The 22,553-nt window shown below is 33.5% G+C and overlaps 3 protein-coding genes across 6 annotated transcripts; 1 reads left to right on the top strand and 2 right to left on the bottom strand.

Moving 5' to 3' along the window:
- The first annotated feature begins 1,896 nt into the window (after nucleotides 1-1,896).
- On the top strand, nucleotides 1,897-6,744 carry LOC142536202 (citrate synthase, glyoxysomal-like). Of its 2 annotated transcripts, XM_075641897.1 has the most exons (14): nucleotides 1,897-2,243; nucleotides 2,512-2,692; nucleotides 3,024-3,109; nucleotides 3,323-3,427; nucleotides 3,809-3,871; nucleotides 4,022-4,131; nucleotides 4,339-4,458; nucleotides 4,535-4,610; nucleotides 4,773-4,846; nucleotides 4,947-5,067; nucleotides 5,809-5,906; nucleotides 6,017-6,140; nucleotides 6,382-6,513; nucleotides 6,558-6,744. In XM_075641897.1, the coding sequence occupies exons 1-13, from the start codon at nucleotides 1,995-1,997 to the stop codon at nucleotides 6,511-6,513; spliced, it is 1,539 nt and encodes a 512-aa protein (XP_075498012.1). In that variant the 5' UTR covers nucleotides 1,897-1,994; the 3' UTR covers nucleotides 6,558-6,744. The 2 variants fall into 2 exon arrangements, with proteins under 2 accessions (XP_075498012.1, XP_075498010.1); XM_075641895.1 differs by having other exon boundaries at nucleotides 1,898-2,243; nucleotides 6,382-6,744.
- Nucleotides 6,745-7,040: 296 nt separating this feature from the next.
- LOC142536218 (elongin-A-like) lies at nucleotides 7,041-12,732 on the bottom strand. Of its 2 annotated transcripts, XM_075641898.1 has the most exons (8): nucleotides 12,513-12,702; nucleotides 11,833-12,046; nucleotides 11,605-11,742; nucleotides 11,454-11,532; nucleotides 7,890-7,958; nucleotides 7,710-7,776; nucleotides 7,366-7,422; nucleotides 7,041-7,274 (listed from the first exon to the last, which is right to left on the bottom strand). In XM_075641898.1, exons 2-8 carry the CDS (start codon nucleotides 11,989-11,991, stop codon nucleotides 7,184-7,186), a joined length of 660 nt encoding a protein of 219 aa, XP_075498013.1. In that variant the 5' UTR covers nucleotides 11,992-12,046; nucleotides 12,513-12,702; the 3' UTR covers nucleotides 7,041-7,183. The 2 variants fall into 2 exon arrangements, with proteins under 2 accessions (XP_075498013.1, XP_075498014.1); XM_075641899.1 differs by lacking the exons at nucleotides 7,041-7,274; nucleotides 7,366-7,422; nucleotides 7,710-7,776; nucleotides 7,890-7,958 and adding an exon at nucleotides 10,453-10,818 and having other exon boundaries at nucleotides 12,512-12,732.
- A 1,247-nt stretch (nucleotides 12,733-13,979) lies between these two features.
- Nucleotides 13,980-17,535, bottom strand: LOC142538026 (protein trichome birefringence-like 43). Of its 2 annotated transcripts, none has more exons than XM_075643470.1 (5): nucleotides 17,167-17,535; nucleotides 15,058-15,229; nucleotides 14,789-14,964; nucleotides 14,502-14,660; nucleotides 13,980-14,400 (listed from the first exon to the last, which is right to left on the bottom strand). In XM_075643470.1, exons 1-5 carry the CDS (start codon nucleotides 17,433-17,435, stop codon nucleotides 14,124-14,126), a joined length of 1,053 nt encoding a protein of 350 aa, XP_075499585.1. In that variant the 5' UTR covers nucleotides 17,436-17,535; the 3' UTR covers nucleotides 13,980-14,123. The 2 variants fall into 2 exon arrangements, with proteins under 2 accessions (XP_075499585.1, XP_075499586.1); XM_075643471.1 differs by having other exon boundaries at nucleotides 13,982-14,397; nucleotides 17,167-17,533.
- Between the last annotated feature and the right edge of the window lie 5,018 nt (nucleotides 17,536-22,553).

Genomic DNA, 22,553 nt, shown 5'->3' with positions numbered 1-22,553 from the left:
ATTTTTTTTTTTTTTTTTTTTGTGGAAGAAACACAAAAGTTTTGATTTTAAGGTAAAAACTTGTGTGAGACGGTCTCACATGTGGTTTTTTGTGAGACAGATCTCTTACTTGATTCATCCATGAAAAAGTATTACTTTTTATTGTGAATATCGATAGAGTTGACCCGTCTCACAGATAAAGATTCGTAAGATCGTTTCACAAGAGACCTACTATGATTTTAAAATGCAACGTTATTTATTCGACGATTACTTATAGTCCATCTGATATTAAGATCCAAAGTTTGACGCGAACCAAAATTTCAGGTTGGAAATTGGATCATAACAAATACTTCTAATAAGAACGTAATCATTACAAATTCAAAGGTGTCAAACAATAACAAAAAAATTAGTATACGTAATATTAGACGATTTATGTTTAGTTTATGCATTTCCTACCAAGTTTGTATAAATTAACGTATACCATCTTGTTCAAAAAACATGGACCATTTGCGTGTCGTAACAAAGTTTTGTTTTTAGAAGTAATCCAATCCAAATCCCAAGCCATGCCAGTCGTACACTTATCCTTATCAAACTTTATCATTGTGCATCCCAACATATCTTCTATCATTCACCAATTATTATTAAAATTTTAAAATAATATAAGCTCGAGTTCACGAATTACCCTTCTTTTTAGTCAGTTGCTTTGAAAGTCTCTTTTTAATTAATTTAATACTAGTGATCAGACACATGTGATGTGTGCTTTATGTAATTTTTTGTTTTTGGAAAAAAACGATTTTAGAGGATTGTTTTCCAGCGACATGAGTGAAAGGAGAGGTTTTTCCTAGGGTAAGAAAATATTGAAGTTTTTGGTATACTATAATTATCATGATAAAAAATATCGAGACTCTTTTATCGGTTTACCGAAAATTTCAATACATAACCATATTGCAATGCATAAAATATTGAAATGGAAACACTAAGGTCAGAGGGTCAAAGTGATCAATATTTAAAATATATTATATACAATCTTGTCTAAAGCTTACATAACTATATCACAAGGTATTTTTTTTCTTTTTTTGGCAATAAACATTTTTTATGTATGAATGATATAATATCGATATCGTGTCAAAATCTCGGTATATCGAAAATATTTGATGTATCACATATTAAAATTTTGGTATAATAAGATCTCGTATATTGATCTAGTTTTTTCTATAACTAAAATTTCGGTATCATATATAGTATGTGCGAAAATGTTTGGTATACCTTATCTCACCACTCTTAATCTTTTGAGTAAGTCTCTTGTGAGACGATCTCACGAATCTTTATATGTGAGACGGGTTAATCCTACCGATATTCACAATAAAAAGTAATAATTTTAATATAAAAATAACATTTTTCATTGATGAACCAAATAAGATATCCGTCTCATAAAATATGACACCTAAGACCATCTCACACAAGTTTTTGCTTAGTCTTTTCTCTTCTTCAGAGTTGATAGTTTTTCTCATATTTTTTTGTTAATATTTGCAATATATTAGTTAAAATAAGAGGGTTATAATTGTAAATTTAATTTGATATCATATGGTCGGATCCAGTCCGTTATTATACAATACCTAAGTTTAATCAATAATATAAATATTGATAGGTCGTGACATCTGGAAGGTGGAGTATTTTTTACCTAAAATATCTCAATTATTTTTAAATTTTCTCTACTATTAAAAGAGTAAATATCAATAATAATATTTAAAATATTTAAATAATCCACTATTTTGAAATTTTATAAATATATATTTTAGTAATAAAATTTGGTTTAAAAATAAAAAATATAAATTTGTATTTTATCCAAAAATACTAAAAGGATTTATTCTTTTAATAATTAATAATTAAAAAAATAAACGGAAGCTGAGCAATTTCGCTGCAAATCCCGATGACTGTATAAATACATGATTTGCGTAAAAAAAAGCTTGCTTTTCTCATTTGCAAGACAATTTCAGAGCTAATCATCGAATCAAATGGGAAGTGTCGATCATTCTACGGTTGCTCGAGGCCGCTTAGCAGTTCTATCAGCTCATCTCTCAGCTCCAAACTATAAATCCGGCACCGTTTCCACCGGGATCCTGGAATCTTCCACCTGCTCCGCCGCCGTGGAGCCTCCTGTGGATCTCAGTGGATCACTGACAATTATCGATCAGCGTACCGGCAAAAGGTACCAGGTTCAGGTATCTGAAGAGGGCACTCTCAAAGCCACCGACTTGAAAAAGGTAATACAGATTTGGAGTACGACGGTGTCAGATTTTGTGTTTTTATTAAATTCAATTGATTAAACTGCAGTTAGTGTTTGATCTTGTTGGTGGATAATTTTTCATTTCTTAACCTCTGAAAGGATTTCGTGCGGTATCCGGATTTTGAACTCTTTCATTTTACTCTGTCAAGGTTGTTCATTCATGGATACTTGTGACGGTTATTGTTTTGAGTAAACATGAAACCGAAGTGCTTTTAAATAATTTATGGATTAAGTGAAAATTACAGATAACGACGGGTAAGAATGATAAGGGGCTCAAGCTTTATGATCCTGGATATCTTAACACGGCTCCGGTTCGATCGTCAATTTGCTACATTGATGGTGATGAAGGGGTTCTTAGATACAGGGGTTATCCTATTGAGGAATTGGCCGAGGGGAGTTCCTTTCTGGAAGTGGCTTATCTTCTGAGTAAGTGTTAACCTTCTTTTTGTTGTGTGTATCTCCGGTAATCAACTTAAGATATACATTTGTGCTCCACCCATTTGTTTGTATGGATGATTCTTTAGAACTTTGAATTCGTCTGCTCAGTTATCTTTTGAGGTGGCCTTGCTTGATTTTCTGTGTCCTGTTGATTAACAATCCGTGCATACATTTGTCACAGTATTTCAGAATTTGACCTTCCAATTCCTAGTACCAGTAATTGGTTGCAATAACTGGCAGCTGATTTTTCTGAACTAATTACCTTTTGAACATGTACTCATTATTGTTTTTAATTATTTTCTTACCCTTTCTATGGTAGTGTATGGTAATTTACCATCTGAAAGTCAGTTGGCAGATTGGGAGTTTACCGTTTCACAGCATTCAGCTGTTCCACAAGGGATATTGGTATGCTTGTCTTTTCCCCCCTCCACAAGTGTTCAATAGGAACAACTAATTAATGGAAATCCTCTGTTTCATGCTCATCTATGGCCGAAAATAAGTTGTTATAAATCTCTCTTTTCATTTAACCACTCATATTTTTTCCCTGCGTTACTCAATCTAGTTCCTGTTAGGAAGATATGGTAAGTTTGCTGAATGTATTTTCACCATGTTTTGCAGGATATTATACAGTCGATACCCCATGATGCACACCCAATGGGTGTCCTTGTCAGTGCAATGAGTGCTCTTTCTGTCTTTCATCCAGATGCTAATCCAGCTTTAAGAGTAAGCCATTACCTTGGCAATCCTAGTTTCTTACTGCCATTCTAAGAGAAACCAATCTCACTTCTAAATGTATGGGATTTCTATCGTGAATTTCAGGACCCTGCTTCCATACCATGCCATGGACACGTAGCATATACTAACATTTTGGTTTCTTAGAATGTTTTTATGACATTCTGGGCTTTTAGAAATGTCATTAGAATCAAGATTGCACAGAATAACCTTTTCTCTGCTTGCATCCTTCAGAAAAGTGGGCATTTTTGTGTCTCTTTGAGTCTGGTAGATCATCATCATCCTGTTGTTAGGACATATTATTTCCTTTATGGCTTTTTAATGTATATCAATAATCTGCAATTTGGATGATTCGTTTCGTATTTTGTTTAGGGGCAAGACCTATACAACTCTAAACAAGTGAGAGACAAACAAATAGTGCGCATACTTGGGAAGGTTACATCTTCATTCTTTACTTCTAACAACAGCTCTGTTTCCTAGTTCATGACTAGATACTGTCATTCTTGACTATTGTTTCTGCATCTTTTGTCATATTTATCATGACTTTTTGTGATGAATACGCTAATAGACATTCTAATAATGCAGGCACCAACTATAGCTGCTGCCGCTTATTTGAGGATGGCCGGTAGGTCACCGGTTCTACCATCTGGCAACCTCTCATACTCAGAGAATTTCTTATATATGCTTGATTCATTGTATGTCATATTTTCTACCTTTTTTTTCCGATCCATTTCAGTATATTAGATTAAATCATTTCATAATATTGTATTTACTTTCTGTTTTCACTTTTTTTTCAAGGCAAGGGATTATTCACTTCAACACAAAAATATATTAGCATTTACGCTTTATTTTTTAAACTTAAGGTGCTTTATGACTTGCGGTTTTCATCATGCATTGAACAGGGGTAACAGAACTTATAAACCAAATCCTCGACTTGCTCGTGCTCTCGATATTCTTTTTGTACTGCACGCAGAACATGAAATGAATTGCTCCACTGCTGCTGCTAGGCACTTAGCTTCAAGGTTGTATCTCCTTGTTTTCCTGAGATGGAGAAAATCATTCCTTCAACTTTTAACTTACATTATCTTGCATGGTTAGTGGTGTTGATGTGTATACAGCCCTTGCTGGAGCAGTTGGAGCCTTGTATGGTCCCCTTCATGGTGGAGCTAACGAGGTATTAAGTATTTTAGTGCCATTGTAGCAACTCTTTGGAAACTTTGGCCTTTCGTTGGACTGGAAAGGAAGTCTATAAGTAAATAAATATGTAGTAAGGAGTTGCATGCTTGTTTGTACTTGCCACTCTCAAACGATTTCTCTTTTCTTGTATACTTTATAGGCTGTGCTCAAGATGCTTGGCGAGATTGGAAGTATTGACAGCATACCAGAGTTCATTGAAGGTGTAAAAAATAGGTTAGTATCCTTCCATGGTGGTTAGCTTTTCGTGCTAGTACAAATTTTCCTATGCAGGATCTAAGTGCTACAAATAACATGTTTGTAAAAATAAACCCAGGAAGCGTAAGATGTCTGGTTTCGGGCACCGTGTCTACAAAAACTACGATCCCCGAGCAAAGGTTATCAAGAAACTTGCGGAAGAAGTATTTTCAATTGTTGGTAGGGATCCTCTAATAGAGGTGGGTTCTGTAAATTACAAATGTGAATTTAGAGGTTTTATTTAAACAAATGGGAAGTGCTACATTATAAAACTGCATATATGATAAACCTGTTTGCATCGGATTTTGACATTCTATAATGAGTTATAAAATGAAAACTCATTTCATATCAAAATTAGGAGGATATGTTTCTTCTCTTTATTTATGGAAAAAAAACTCGAGCTGGTCGATTTTACATGGAAATAACATGACAAAGTGTTTGAGGTGTTATCCTTCTGTGTGAGGACCTTCACCACCCTCTTGATTATCACACCAAGGACCAAATGGTGCTATGGCCTACTTTGTGAGGTTATAAACCAAAACTACGATCAGCATGGATGAGGGGGTGGCTGGATTCCAATCAGGTCCTAGTTGGACACGTTTAACTAGTGAATGGAATGAGACTTCATTACCCCTTGCATCTTGTTCTTTCATGCATGTACATGTCATAAATGTGATTACCCTGTGGATTCTTGACTTGACCTGACCTGACCTGACCTTGACTTCAAAAAAGATGAGCTTGACGTATACAATTTAGACATTCACATAGATCACATAATGGAGGTGTCTTCAGCCTGTGGTTGTATATTTTGCATTGATCAGATTATTAATTTGGGAAAAATTATATTTGCATCATGAAACACCATGTCTCTGCATGGTTGATTCAGATTCTTTTTTGGTAGCTTTTCCTGCTTTTGTTTATCAATTTCATGTACTTTGCAGGTGGCCATGGCTTTGGAGAAAGCTGCCCTATCAGACGAATATTTTGTGAAGCGGAAGTTGTATCCCAATGTTGACTTTTATTCTGGGTTAATTTATAGGTACGCACAGAAATTATCCGTCTCTATAACTTTTCTTGTTTGTAGGAGCAAAATCTATTGTTTTCATAGTTAATCATACATTGATGTATTTTATCCATTACATCTGTCAGGGCAATGGGTTTTCCCACAGAGTTCTTTCCTGTTTTGTTTGCAATTCCTCGAATGGCCGGTTATTTATCCCACTGGAGAGAATCCCTGGATGATCCCGACACAAAGATAATGAGACCGGCACAGGTTATATATTGCATTTTCTTTTAGTTCTTCGAGTCAATTTTTTCAATGTTTTTTGTTCTCAGCATAAATTAGCCTTTAGCACGTCCCTGTGTCATTATTTTAAGCCAATTAAAAAGAAAGAAATGATTTTTCAAGCTTTATTTGTACCTCATGCCTGTAAATATCACAAGGGAAACAGGGAAAAACTAAGAAGATATCTGCTTTTTCTCATCGGATATTGATCCTTGTTTTGTACTTCAAGGTGTACACTGGCGTATGGCTACGGCACTACATGCCACTAAAAGAACGGATGTCGTCTACAGAAACTGATAAACTTGGTCAAGTGTCCGTCTCAAATGCGACAAAGAGGCGATTGGCTGGATCTGGAGCCTAGGTTCTTTACACATATACATTAGATTGGCTGGATCTGGAGCCTAGGTTCTTTACACATATACATTAGATTATCCCTTTTTAATGTGTCAAGAATTTGGTGTCTTTGAAACCATCAGCTTGGTATAATCTTGTTGTTAGAAGGGATTTTGGCCGATTTGTGTGTTATAGATGCAGAATAAGATACACATGAGTTTGTAATCGCATAGCATTTTTATAACGAACTTAACAATCATCTGCATGTTACTGTTACATAAGCTTCTACGTGAATTTTAGATACATGGACGTGTTAAACATTGGAGCAAGGCTAAAGTAATTGGAACGTGATTACAATTATGTCGTTTTGTAATTTGAATTATTTACTACTTGAAATCTACTCGAATTCCAATATATATTGCATTTTATGAGGTTTGCTACGTTAGTACGAGTATTCAGAAGCTGATATGCAGGTCAGTGAGCCGGTAGAAATTCATTCACCCAGGCACACATTTGCACCATTATATGTAACAAACATGAACTTACACATATGGATATTAAAAATATAGATTCAATTACAAATGTATAAAGTAACATCTTTGGTTGCCAATTACCATTTAGTGAAAGTTACAAATAATGGTATAGATTTGGACAAATTACCATTTTTCAAATGAGATTCCCCAAGTCGCAATTGCCGCCTAAAATTTTTTTTTATTTGGCTTTGCCAATTTGGATAAAGAAGCAGCAGCTAAACCAGAACCCAAACTTGGTTTCTTCGCGGACGGAACACTGAAAAAATGGCATCGGCATACAAAACATCATCATAAACTCCAAAAAGTAGAGATTAATGATCCAAGTGTGTGATTATTGAGAGTATTACATGTAGTTCCTGTGCACCGCCTTATTCTTCATTGCTGCTAAGTTCTTAACCTCTCGACTGTAGTAAGAAAAAGCACAAAAATAGATGTCATAATGTGGCCGAAGATAATTTACTTCGATGAAGAAATTATCAGAAAGGAGTATAAACTGCAGCAATGATTTTTGTCAAGATGTCACACTACAAATCTCCACGGAATGAAAACATGCAACTTGAATTTCAGAGGATACCATAAAAGTAAATTGAAATGGCACCCATGCCATTGCAAAATATTCACCAAATTTTGTAAGCCAGTATAAAATCATATTATACCCGAATGCAAATAATCTACTTTATCAGCAAGTTACCTGTTGAGGAATTCTAGCTTTGCTTTCTTCATCAAACCACTCCTAGCATTGCTAATGCTGCTTCCACCTATAAATGATTTATTACACATTACTTGAATTATCCTCTGTATTGTGTTTGAAGCAGTTCAAAACCATATAAAGAAGCATTAGTTCATCAACTTCACCGAGGGGAAGAAATACCTTCGAAGATTCTTTTTCTGCTAGAAGGTGGAACCTTTGTGCACAGCTGCACTTGTCGACTTTGCTTCCCTACAAGATAAGCAGTCAATATGAGTAAGTATTTAGGTTATTGCTCAAGAACTTGCCCAAATAAATAATGACACTCCCATTAATCGTTTAATACTTGATTTCAGTGTAATCTTGGTGCGCCGGACGCTACAATTAAGTTGAAGGAGGCGAGGCTGTTACACCAGCTACATCTTAGTGGAATTTGGATAGCGAAAAATGGAGCAGCATATAAGCAAGTAAAAGACGCAGGCATAGAGATTGTATAACAAGATTATGATAATGAAACTACTGTGGGAAAAAGAAATTCAAGGTAATCATATTCACAAAATGCTGAAGGTTTCAACGCGAAGAAAATAGTGTTAGCCGATTACTGGGAGGAAGAAATCTAATAGAAATATAACATTGAATATATATCAATCAAAAGAACAAGAAATGTGGTAGGATACAACGTGTTGAACTCTTGTCGGCAGAAACAAACTTGTCACGGAGAGGACAAAATTAACAATTAGATGACCAAGACCTGTGAAGAACACGGTTTCCTTAAAACAGATTCATCCTCACCGATGGTGTTTTGAGGATTGTATAGAGTATAGACGTCTATCACCCAAAATATAACGGCAATACCAACAGTAAATAAGCACAAAATGTTGCTCCGACGAACAGAGAGTATACATGATCGTAATCATCATTGAAACAGAAAAATAAGAAACCAGAATACTAGAAAGAAACCTTTTGTTTAACTTCTTGGGAAGTGTTAAGTCTAACTTTTAACATGTATATACATAGTCCAGAGACTGTGTGCACTCCAACACTGGTTTCAAGATTTACATATTAGATTTAAGTCTTAATTAAACATATTTAATTTTACTCTTGATTAAATGTATTCAATTTAAGTCTTAAAACCAATGTTACATGAATTAGATGTTTAATTTATCTTCAATTAATACATCAATTTTAATTCAGAAAAAGTGAATTTATTCCAACAATCCAATGAAAATTGACCGATATAAGAAGATTATGTGATTATGTCCAACAGTTGAATCCTGCATGTGACGGGTAAGAGTCACCATTTGAACCTTCCTTTGTGATAGTATATTATTTTACTGGCTGACAATAGACATCATATCCTTGAACTATCATGTTGTTTGTGTAAACTATTATATACCTCACACATGATTCTCCTTGATACACTATTGTTCTCATGTTTGTATTTGTTTAGGCCATGAACATATGCCTGGTCCTGGTCCTGGTCCTATGAAGGGATCTAGAATTGAGTCGTGCAATTCTTTCGAAGCGATCCTATTTCTCTCTCAAGTGATTCTTAGTCGGAACAATTTATGTTGTTCCACTCATTTTCTGATGCATAAGAATCACTAAAAGTCGTAGCTTATCATCCTCTACTTGGCTTACACCCCAACATGCTTATTTCTCCTAACAGGTCCAAAGTGTATATTGTCTGAGAGATTGAAATGACCTTTTTGCTATTGGCAATCTCCATTCCCAAGAAATATCCCAAAGTTCCAAGTTCTTTAACCCCGAACTCTCTTGCCATCATACGCTTAACTTCTTCCATCTCGAGACTGTCATCTCCAGTTAAAATGATATCATCCACAAATACAATGATAATAGCTCTCTCTCCTTTCTCAGAATGTTTGACAAACAATGTATGATATGTTTGTCCTTGACAGTATCCAAACTTCTTGATAACCCTAGAAAATCTGTCAAACCATGCACGTGAAAACTGTTTCAGTCCATAAAGTGATTGTTGAGTTCGCATACCATATGCTTTCCCAATTTGGCTTCGAAACCGGGTGGTTGTCTCATGTCCTCCTCGAGATCACCATTATGGAATGCATTTTTTATGTTCAGTTGTTGTTGAGGCCAATCAAGGTTAGCAGCTAGTGACAAAAGAATTCTCACAGTATTGATCTTAGCAACTGGTCCAAAAGTTTCAGTGTAATCAATATCATAAGTTTGAGTGAAGCCTTTGGCAACCAAGCGTGTTTTGTGTCGTTCTATTGAGCCATCTGCCCTATAATTTACAGTGAATATCCATTTCCATCTCATTGTGCTTTTTCCATTTGGCAACCCTACCAAGTTTCAAGCATTGTAACATCACTTTGCACCTCGTTTCTTCCCGGCGGACTTTAGCAAATGCATCATCAAGGGATGGAAAGGGATCTCGGGCAACAATCCCCCCTTGGACATCATCAAGTTCTCGGTTGAGACCAGCTAGGAAGTCGAACACACTTTCTTTGTCGAAATGCTTTCGGAGTTTCACACTGAAAGCAGCACCTCGGTAATTATCTTCAAAGAATAAGTCTAGATCTTGCCATAAATCTAGGAGGTCAATGAAGTATTGAGTTGAGTGAAAAAACGTGAGCCTTGTTTCATGTTTTTCAATTTTGACCGAACGTTGAGCACCTGAGACGCATTCCCAAGATCAGAGTACATCTTTCGATCAACATACCAGACTTCTTTCGCAGTTGTTAACCACAATTAGCAGCAGCTGACGGTAGGTTCCATTGAGCTTACCAACCATGCAAGAACAAATGGAATTGTCGGTTAGCCACGAATTGTAAGATGGTTCTGTCTTGGCTGGGGAAAAGCTTGCCAATGACGAACTATAGTTTACATCGAGCACAAATCACAATCTTAATAGATTGAGCCCACTGTAGGTAATTACGACCATTGAGACGGTGGGTCCTGATCTGTAGTGAAAGATGTCACCTCCGGACATAGAGGTGACGACCAGAGTTTTTGTGGTGGTGTTGGAGTCGTCGGTCGTGGATGACTCGGTGGACATGGCTGTAAAGAGAGGTGTTGCTTTTGCATAAATATTGACGAGGGAATAAAAAACGATTGGGAAAACCCTCTGGCTCTGATACCATGTAAAAATGAGAAGAAAATTTTGATATATTATCTCATCAGAGTAATACATGTTATATAGATTACAAGTAGATAAAAAAATCTCCAAAAAATCATAAAAAAATATTATCCTATCTAATTTACAAGATTTAAACTCAACAATTATTATCACATTTATAGAATTGGAACATGAAATATAGTCTGGAGACTATACGTCCTCCAACACTGGTTTCAAGATTTACTTTTTAAATTTAAGTCTTCATTAAGTGTATTTAATTTTACTCTTGATTAAGTGTATTTAATTTAAGTCTTAAAACCAATTGTTACATGAGTTAGAGGTTATTAACTCATCTTAAATTAAATACATCAATTTTAATTCACAAAAGTTGAATTTATTCCAAAAAATAGTAATGGAAACATAAAGGTGGTTATCATAAATGACAAAGCCTCCATTAGGTAGATGAAGATATCCAGAACCTATTTATTGATGGAATTATAAGGCTTCATACAACTGACCGCACCATGGTACAAGACTATGCAAAGATGAGTCAAGGTGAAGTAACTTCATTTTATGGTTGCGTCCTATATTCGTGACTGGTGCATATAAACAAACTTTGGAATGTCAATGAATATGAAAAAACTGCTTACTAGCATCCTCTTCTTGATATCTTTTCTTTATTCGGTCAAGAGACTTTTGTGTTGCCTCTTCTCTATCTTTTAGCTTCGCCTACATAAAGCAACACATCAAGAAGGATAACTCTGCAATTGTTCATAAACAAGTAGGCAGAGAGTCAATTACCTCGTACAATTGTTTCCATTTAAAGATTACTCGTTTCTGTCCCATCCTCTCAACCACAAGATTGGCACTTTCAATGCCAAATTGGCGCACGTAAAACTTTTTCCACAGCTCATCTGTTGCAGGGCTTAGATCTCTCCCCTGCAACCACAAAGTTTAGATAATCATTTAACTGTAGAAAATGTAGCAGTATATCTAAGAATAGAAAAATGGATCGCAAATAAATATTACTTTTGTATTGTTCTCAATATGCATCAATTGGTCAAGTGTACAGTGGGGTAGAATGCGCTCTAGGAGATGAAAGTCTGTCTCTCCAACATCTCCTAGATATCTAACGTTATCTATTGCCACCTGAATGCATAAATCAACTAAAGAAGGTACGTTATCCATCGTCGTTGAAGTTGTTCCTGACAACACTAGATGTGCTATTGTCCCCTCGCACCTCCTGCAAAAACCAGTTTTTCCAAAAGGAGAAGAAAATGAAATTTCAGATACTCATAGCAAGTATTAGTATAAGTTATTTGTCATCCCATTATTAAAAACAAGAAATCATAGCTGCTGAATCATAAATTTTGAAGTCTGATTCCTTATGCCATGGATGGAAATCAATCGCTCTATAGATGAAGCTAAATAGCGATTCAATACAGACCACAAAAATACCAATAATTAATTACAGCTTCACCAGCTGACACAGGCACAAACTAAGAGAAAGCCGATAAAAACGCCACCCATCATCACTACAGCTAGTCAATCAATTAACAACGAATGAAAAAAAAAACACCATTCAACAATCCGATTGCTCAAGAACCGAATCGGATTAGATTGAATTGCATCAACCGGCTAATAATTAACGTAGCCCAAAAAGAAAAGAAAAAACGCACTTCCACAAGAAATCAAGGATTACACATACCTTGTCGCGTGATCGGACTTGTGGAATATGGGAGCAAATATGGAATAAATCAGTAAATTGTTACAGATTCTGAAGAAGCAGATAATTTTCTGGAGAAAAAAAATGACGCGATTATCCGGCGAACGAACGATTTGGTTGGAATTTTGCAGGATGGCGTGTTTGGGCCCAATGGGTTTGGTTCGGTTAGGAAACGAGATTTACCGCGGAAATTTTCAGCTGTGCACCTAAAGCTGAACATTTTCTTTTTTATATATGGGTTTTATTAAAAAATTTATACATCTTATATATATTTGGATTTAATTTTAGTGTTTTAAAGGTAACATTTCAATTTTCAATCATAAAGTTTCCTCGAAAATAAAAAATCATTTTAAATATAAAAAATTTGTGGGACCGAGTGCTTACCGCTTTACCAAAAGCTATAGCTAGTGGTAATGGTGCAACTCAAATCTTTTAAGCCGTACAACAGCTCAAGCAACACGGTTCGATCGCTCTACCAAGCAGAAACAATTATTGCACCTAACAATCTCCCTCCCAATAATTGCACTTCTTGCAATCAATGAGAATCCGTGACCTTGGCTCTGATACTAATTGTAGGACCGAGCGCTTGCCGCTTTACCAAAAACTATATCTAATAGTAATGGTGCAACTCAAATCTTTTAAACCGCACAGCAGCTCAAGCACCACGGTTCAATCGCTCTACCAAACAGGGACAATTAGTGCTACCAACAAAAATTGTATTTTTAGTCTTTTACATCTTTGTGATTTTGGTCTTGTATATGTTAAATTTCAATATTAATCTTATATATTTTTTTATTTTTTTGGCAATTTTAGTTCTGAGAGAATAATATGACATTGTACGCATAGACATCAGATCAGTATCACATCAAAAAAATATTAAAACTACAAGAAAAACAAAAATAAAAAATTAAGTTTGAAACCAAAAGGTTAAATAGGTAATTCTATAAGCTAAAAAAATGCAATTTTCTCTAAAAACATATATGCTTAATTTATTTAAGTTTCGCCTTAAAAAGTGTTTAAATACATACATATACATACATATATGTTTTTAGAGAAAATTGCATTTTTTAGCTTATAGAATATATATATATATATATATATATATTAATTAATATAATTTATATAACATAAATTTTTTTCATCACATAAAATAAATTTTTATTGAGGGACAAAAAAATAAATTTTTCGACTCATAACGAACGACATCATGTCTGGTGTAGGGATACTTCCATTTAATTTTTTTTTAATTTTCACATTCACATAAAATAAATTAGATATACGTAAAAAAAAATTATAGGAATCTGAATAAATTTTTAAATTTTATTTTCTCCTTAAGGAAGAATCTACAAATGCATGAAAAATGATGTATTGTACATAGAATCATCCTATAAAACTCTTTTTCTAACAAACAAAAATCTAAAAAAAAATTAAAAAAAAATAATTTTTTTTTAATAAAGAATAGATATTGTATCAAAAGTTATATTACAATGAAAAAATTATTGCATCAATTACACACCAGTAATTTATAAAGAAAATACATAAAAATGTGTTTATTCTATATATATAGTAAAGTTTGGTCTGGAGTCATATTTCATCAGTCAAGTGCAGCATTTAAGAGTTCATTCCAGATATCAGGAACCCCAGCGATGCACCAATGGCTGCAGTCCGGTAAACTGTGACCTCCCTGCCCGTAAACGGAAGGATGCCCGTCGATCCTCAGCTGCGAAAGCATCGTAATATTCAGTAGATAAACTGGTTTTTGCATCAAACTCAGGACTTCCTCCAGCACTATCTCTGCTGGATTGGGGCTGACTTCGTTTCTCAGTGGCTGCGTTTGTTCCACGCAGTCCAGGGCACTTGATCCTTGCCTGCTGAAAATCATATATAGCAGGGATTATAATTATAATTATAATTATAATTATAATTATAAAAAAAAGTGGCAGTTTGAATCATTAATGATGGTATCGTGTACCTTGCATGATCAGGAGAAACACCCTGGAAAAACACTCTGGTCTTTCTTGGATTTACATTGGAATCTATCCACGCAGCCCAAGTATTCAGCGCTATTGTATACGCTGTCACGCGATCCATGTCTGGAACGCTGGTGTTCCCATACGCAATCAAATCCCACCTGCAGAATCATGAAAAACAAAAGAAATATTTAAGCTGCTAGCCAATTATATATGATAAAATATCAATGTTGCAATTAATATATATATATACACACACACACAGAGAGAGAGAGAGAGAGAGACTTACGGTTGTTTTCTGCCAGTGTGAAGCCACCAATGCCAGGAGTCGAAAATCATGATATCCATGGCACCCCAGATCTTACTGGTGCTGATGGAATCCAGCCTCAATACCCTCCCTCTCGCCTCGCTCCTGATGTCCACAAGGAACGCATTTCGAAAGAACAACAACGAAACTTCGTACTCCTGATCATTAACATTCAAAATTAGCTAGATAATATGCAAAACACTAATGTTCATCGTGAATGTGCAATATATATGTGAACAAAATCAGCTCACAGGAAATGTGAAATTTGAGAGACCACCGATTCTTTCTGATATGTATGTGGCATGGGGTACTGCTACGTGAAGCATACATGTAAGAGATTGCCACTGGTTCAGACTAAGTGAATCTCCCACAAATATCAGACGCTTCCCCTTCAATTTTCTCAAAAAATCCACGCCGTTGAACCTGCATGCATTTCAGCAACAATTAAAATCATATATATTGGACAGTTGGAATATTCTTGAAAATTTAATAAGAAGATGTTGATGGTTTTAAATATGTAGAAAACAGCTTTTTAACTAACAAAAATGAGCGCCTCGAGAATATTCAATTGTCTTGAAAAGGAAGAGTTTCCAATTCATAGACGCCTTCTCATCGCCATCTTACACAAAAGCAAAATTTGTAATTAATTTTTCTTTTATTTTTTTTTATGTGGATATAAATATATAATTCTGACTTAACATTATATTATTTTCAGAAAAAATAATTTTTTAAAAAAATTTTTTGATACCAAAATATGGGATTCTTGTTCTAATGATTTCCTCATATGTTTTTAATGCTTAATATAATATTAAATGTCTCAATAATTGAATTCAGCGAAGTTTTTTTTTTTATAAGATTTATGTTTAATTCAAAAATAATGATTTAAGACATACAACCAAGAAATTAATATTTGTCCCCCTCGTTAATTACGAGGGCCCTATCGCAACGAATGATCTTGACTTGACTTGACTGCAACACTTGGCAGTATGGATATATATATTTAATGAAACAATTTCTTTTCCTCAAAATTTTAAAAAAATTATAAATAAACGAACTATATAACACGCCATAATTTAGATAAATTTAAATTCAATAGACGAAGAAAAATGTTCGCTATTCTGCCTCGAATTCCCGAAAGTGAGATTTGTATATATTTGGATTTTGATTATCCTTTTGGTTACATTTATTAAATTTAAAAAATTTGAATTTCATCTCTAGTAGCTACAAAATCCTGAATTCAAGACACAATGTTGGAAATTAACTATGGATTTTCCCATTTGTAATATATCCAATTCAAGTAGGGATGTTTCCAAACCAAACCAAACGCTAAAACCAAAATTTCTCAGTTTGTAGTCAATCATGATTTGAATTAGGGATTCAACTTTCCCCACGGGTTTGGAGCCCCGTGGAGAAAAACCGAAACGGGAATGGGGATCCCCGATTTTTTCGGGTTCGAGTTTGGGTTACGGGATTTTTTTAAATCCCCGATACAGTTCGGGACAGATATAAGATTACTATCCCCATTCCCGAACCCGTCCCCGAAAATAATATCAATAATAAAATAATAGTATTATTAGTATTAATAATATAATAATAATAATATATTTTAAAATAATAATAATATTATTAATATTGATATTAATATTAATATTATCACTAATAATAATAGATAATAATAACTTTTGGTTGTCGAAAATTTTCGAATCCGACATCGTCTTGCCATATTAATATTTTTGAAACTGGGATGGAAAATTGATCCCCTCCTCAAACCCGAAAAAACGGGGATCGGGGCGAGTATGGGGTGGGGATGGAATTCGGGAACGGGGATGGAGATGGCAAACCCGCCTCCGTCCCGTATCATTGTCATCCCTAATTTGAATTGATATTAAAATCAACCAAAAAAAAAGAAGCGAAATTAACATTTAAATTCTAGCATACGTTGGCTGTTATTTATTCATAATAATTAAATTAAACAATTTAAATTTTGTTGAAACAATAAAAAAAATATTGGTCCAGAGCATATATTAAATTAAATTAAACTTCTGGGAAAAAGAAAAGAAAAGGAAAGATAATACAAATGAAAATAAAGTCATGCAAATTAAAGCAGCAACCACTAGTCTACAAGTGACTAACCATGAAAACAACCTCACAACCAACGATTTACCAACAAACAAACTTAACTTCGAAGTCGATATCTTCCTTCAACAGAAGAAATTTTAAAATCTCGAATAATTTTTTGAAAAATATTAATTCTTGCTGTTATTATATATTCAATGAATATATAAAGTTGGCTTCTTGAAAATGTGCATCCATGGAAAAAAAACAATTCTGGGACGGAGACATTTGATAATTTTACAAACCTTGGTAAAATGCATCGAATATCAGTTGGCTGCCATTTGTATTTCAAGTAATCTAGATCGGGTCGACCATTTTTCTTGCAATCGAACTGATGTTGGATGAAAGGACATTCGGAGGAATCGTAGAGAGGATATGACTCGTCGTAAACCCAGTTTCCTTGGAAGATGTCGCACCCCTTCTCCGCCAACTTGGAATTCACAACGTTGTTATAATTAGGACTTAGAATCAGCACAAGTAATGCAGCAAGAGAAGTGGTGATTATAAATCCCATTGGAAGGGCTGTAATGCTTATAATAAGTTGTCAAAAAAGGCCGTATTTATGGTATTGGAGTGGGGAGGATTTTTAATTTGTCTCAGTACTGGCACCAACCACTAGATACGTGTAATATTAATGTTCTGATTATCACTGTATTTTGTAACACAAAAACTCATGGGAGACGGTTTCACTGTGTCAATTTTGTGAGACGGATATTATATTTGGGTCACCCGTGAAAAAATATTATTTTTTGTACCAAAAAGATGACTTTTTATTGTAAATATGAGTAGGGTTGACGAGTCTTATGAATAAAGATATGTGAGACAGTCTGACTAGAGATCTACTCATAATGTAAATTGTAGGTGTGTTTTATGTAAAAACTTTGATGGGTTTTATGTAGATTTATAAATAATTCAAGTATAAATTCTTAAGATTTTGTTTATTTTTTTAAAAAAAGGGTCTCGTGGGGGGCCAAAAAAATGTGGAAAAAGGGAATGAATGTGATAGGGAAAGGTTATAAGGTGAAGATGTGCTAAAAATTGAGATTAATGGATACTTTTTGGCAAATTGTCTCTTTTTTTTTAAAAAAAAATGTTTATATATATGTGTGTAGGGGAAAACATTTTTTAGATGAATAATTGATTACAAATGGATTATAAGAACCTTTTGGCTAATTATGTATTTGGTTTTTTATATAGATGATATGATTCGTAAATATTTTTGAAATTATATTACAAATTTTGACACATATTATAAGATTTGAAGTGCTCGACTATACATATGCTACATACATATTATATTAACATATTCATTCTCTCACATTTATTTTCTATTAACATTCATTATTTATAGTCACGTTGTCCACTTATCCATCTTTATTTTTATTTTACATTGAATAAATACATTTCCAATTTTATTTACACCATTTAAATTATTTACTTAAAATTAATAAGAATGTTATTTTTAAATTTTTATTACTTAAAATTATTTCATCTTACTTTACGAGTGTAATTTATTTGGTGGAATTTGTGAATTTTGGGAACAAATATTTTTTCCGGCATGTTTAAAGAATTCACGAAATTTCTAAATTTTAGATTAAAAAAAAAAGATTCTAGGAAAAAAATTTAAAAATGAAATTGAGATGATAAAGATAGTAGAGAGAATATTTTGGGAGTAATTTATGATATAAAACAATATGTTTGGATGCATGAAATAATTTGTGGAAGGAGATGAATATTTCCAGATGAAATTTTGTTTTTTATTAATTAACTTGCTCGAGAATTTTAGGTTTTTTTTATAAAAAAAAATTCAACTTTATTAAAATATTTCAATCTTTATAATTTCATATATCCATCTAAACCTAAAAATGAAAAAGGCAATGATATCAAAATTTATTTACTTTTCTTTCGTTTTCCCTTTCGTTTTCCCTTTCCTTGATTATCACCTACCAAAGAAAAATATTCAAAACATGTTAAAAAGGTATGTATATCAAAAGCCTTGGAAAGATTTTACAATGTCAGCTCCTTTTTTTGCAGGTTTTATTAAACCAAGTGTTATAGCTGTTATTTTTGCATGGAGTAAACTATGGGAAGGGAAGCTTGCTGAGCTTCCTAATAAATACAAGAAAGATTCAGCTGGGAATGCAATGGAGTCGGGCTCGAACTCGAGTAGCTGATCTTTAGGATATTTGGGTTTCGGAAGACAGATCTTCTGATATGATCTCGATCGAGTAGTGAATTTGGAGCTTAAGATAAAACAATATGGTGACTAAAATGTGCTTCAATCTTTTGAGTTGATTGCCAAATTACGTATTTATGGAAAATCGAGAGTATAATAGTAATTTAAATAAAATTGTAACTACATAAAAGGAGTATCTTGAATTTTGGGTACGTTCTTTTCTCCCAAAAGTAAAAGTCAATGGTCATCCCAAGAGGTGCAACCACTGTCCCATCCCAGCGAAATGTTAGCAAAAAAAATATTCAGGTTGCATGGATTGATGGATTTACTTTACATTTGACGTTCATTGTCTGAGCACAACTTATTATATTTTTGGCAACGTAGAATATCTACTTATAATTAAAGCCAGCAATCCCTCAAATTGGCCAGTTTTCTTTCAGTACCAGGTCACAATCCAGACACGTGTCTATACACCAACAACAAAGCCAAGGACCAATACCACGTGGGATTTGCTCTTCCCTCCACCACCTTCATTACTTGTCTCCAGGCATCAACAATTTTGAGTGAAAATTATCCCAGTTCAGTCCACATCCAAGCAGGGCCGTGTCTATTAAGTGGCAAATGAGTACAATGACTCAGGTCCATATCTTTTTTGGGACCCAAAAATTTTATGAAAAATTATTATATATAATACTAGTTATTAAATATTCCAAAACCAAGTATTTATTAAATGGAATTTGCTTAGCCTGTTATCGATTTATTCCCCAATCTTCCCTAATATTCATCATCATGACAAGCTTTAATCGACTCCAGTCGTTGCGTCGTCTCTAGGTTTGATTGAAAGACCCCTGAGGAGCTGTAAGTCTATTTTCTTGTATTTGCTTTGTTTGAGCTTCTAATTTTTTATTGTAGTTTTTTACTTTCTTCGGGGCTTTATGTGGTATCTATAATCTACGTTTTTTGACTGAAATTTTGGTGGATGTAATGTTTATCCGGCTTTCAAATGCTCATATTGCTTATAAAATCTTGTTGACTGTCCCGGTCAAAGTAGCAAGTGCAGAGCGAAGTTTTTCAAAGATAAAGCTCATCAAAACTTTTCTCCGATCAACCATGTCACGAGAAAGATTGAATGGATTGGCTATGTTATCGATTGAGAAAGAAATTACTAAACAACTTGATTATACAGACTTGATTAGTATTTTAAACTCTAAAACTGTTAGGCGAGTTGTTTTTTAGTGATCATTTTGGACATGTTTGATATTTTTATTCCTTTAGTTTTTTATATTGTCTTTGACGTATTGATTTAATTTGAAAATTTGCTATGGAAATAAAAAAATATGAACACACATTATGATTCGGATGCCTCTTTTTAAAAGTTAGACTCATGTCTAAATATTGTTAGGATCGACCCTGCATCCAAGTACGTACAGACTTATACATGCACAACACATTTTGTTCATCCTAAAATGAAAATCATGTTGGTCTCACTTGCGATATAAATAACACCAAGAATGAAATTTTTTTCTGAATAAGAAGAGGAACTTGTCGTCCGTGTAAAAACTTGTCTTCTCATCTGAATACTTCTTTTTGTCAAATTTACATCTATCATCATTGATGTATTTCCCTGCTGTCATTCAAAAATAACTCGGTAAAATATGAAGCTTGAATTTGGTGTGTCAAACGTAAATAAAACTCGAATTTTGAGATTAACTCGAGCTAAAAGATAAATAATAGACAGATATTTTACAAATTAAACCAATTTTATATTTTTCCAGAAGTATCAAGTCTGTTCTTTTGGAAAAATAGGAATCCCAAATTATTTAATAATTTAAAAATTGTTGAAAAATATATTTAAAATGTGAGTATTGAATATTTGAATGTTGAATATTTGAATGTTGAAAATAAGAGTTGTAAATATTGAAAATTAGTGTGTGATGATATAGGTAATGATGTATTTTATTTTTGGATTATTTGTAAAGATTTCCTATAAATAGATCTCTCATTTGTGAAGAAAATCACAATTGAGTAGAGAGAAAAATATTATAAAGTGTGTAATTTGGTAAATTTTGAGAGTTTGAGATTTTTACTTTTTACCATAAATTTTTACTTTTTCACAACACGTTATCAGCACGAAGCTCTAAAAGTCCTACATACTTTTCCAAGCTCCAAACAGAAGAAAAAGGTAACAAAAATAATTATATTTATTTTACTGTTATTTATTTATTGTGTATTTATTTAATATACAATATAATGTTATTATTAGAAATAATAAAAATAAATTTTTCATAAACTTGTTATAAATCCTGGGAGGATGTTAAGACGACATCCCACACTCCCGGTAAGGGATACGATAAGTATAAAAGCCTATAAGGTTTTTAAACAAAATAAATTATGACACTCATTATAATATTATGATATGATATACATAATTATTTAAACATGTCTAATATCATATATATCATATTATTATCATAAAATTATACAAATACATACCTTTATTTTTTTTGTACCCCAACGGTCATAAATGGTAAACAACGGCTATTTTTTGCCCTATAAATATGATCTCACAAACACATTCCATCACTCCAACTTTCTCTTCTTCTCTAAAAATTATTCATCATCAAATTTTTCGAAGAAAAAAGAAGATGGCTTTCTCAAGGTTATTTTTAATTATTTTGGTTATCATACTCACGAGTCTTTTATTTATCGGAGAATATCCTCCTCGTGTGTTTTCTTTATTTTTACAAATACTTGTACTTGTTGTTTATCCGTTACTTTGTATTGCAATAATTATTAACTAATAAAATGCATCGTAATTTTTTAGTACCACCATGTCAAATTTAACAAAGCTCGAATTTGTTGCGCTCGACATCACGGGAAAGAATTATATGCCATGGACTCTAGATGTAGAAATGCGTCTTGAGTCATTGGGTCTAAGCGAGACCATTAAAGAAAATGGCATATGCACGTCACAAGAAAAGGCAAAAGCCATGATATTTTTGCGTCGACATCTCGACGATGGATTGAAATGTGAATATCTGACTGAAAAAAATCCCATGGCTTTGTGGAAGGGATTAAAAGAAAGATTCGAACATATAAGAGAAGTTATACTTCCGACCGCCCGGGATGAATGGAATACATTGAGATTCCAAGACTTTAAAAAAGTCAGTGATTACAATTCGGCAATGTATAGAATAATCTCGCAATTAAAATTTTGTGGACATGAGGTCACAGAATCTGAGATGCTTGAAAAAACATTTTCCACGTTTCATGCATCAAATATTACTCTACAACAACAATATAGAGTACGTGGATTCGCGAGATATTCTGAACTCATCGCCTGTCTTCTTGTGGCGAAAAAAAACAACGAGCTATTAATGAGAAATCATCAGTCCCGACCCACTGGATCAACAGCATTTTCAGAAGTAAATGCTGTAAATAAAAATGAATTTAAAC

Source organism: Primulina tabacum, chromosome 2, assembly GCF_025594145.1.
Source record: "Primulina tabacum isolate GXHZ01 chromosome 2, ASM2559414v2, whole genome shotgun sequence".
Classification (NCBI taxonomy): Eukaryota; Viridiplantae; Streptophyta; class Magnoliopsida; order Lamiales; family Gesneriaceae; genus Primulina; species Primulina tabacum.
The sequence above is the reverse complement of the archived record's forward strand: the minus strand, read 5'-3'. Positions and strand labels throughout refer to the sequence as shown.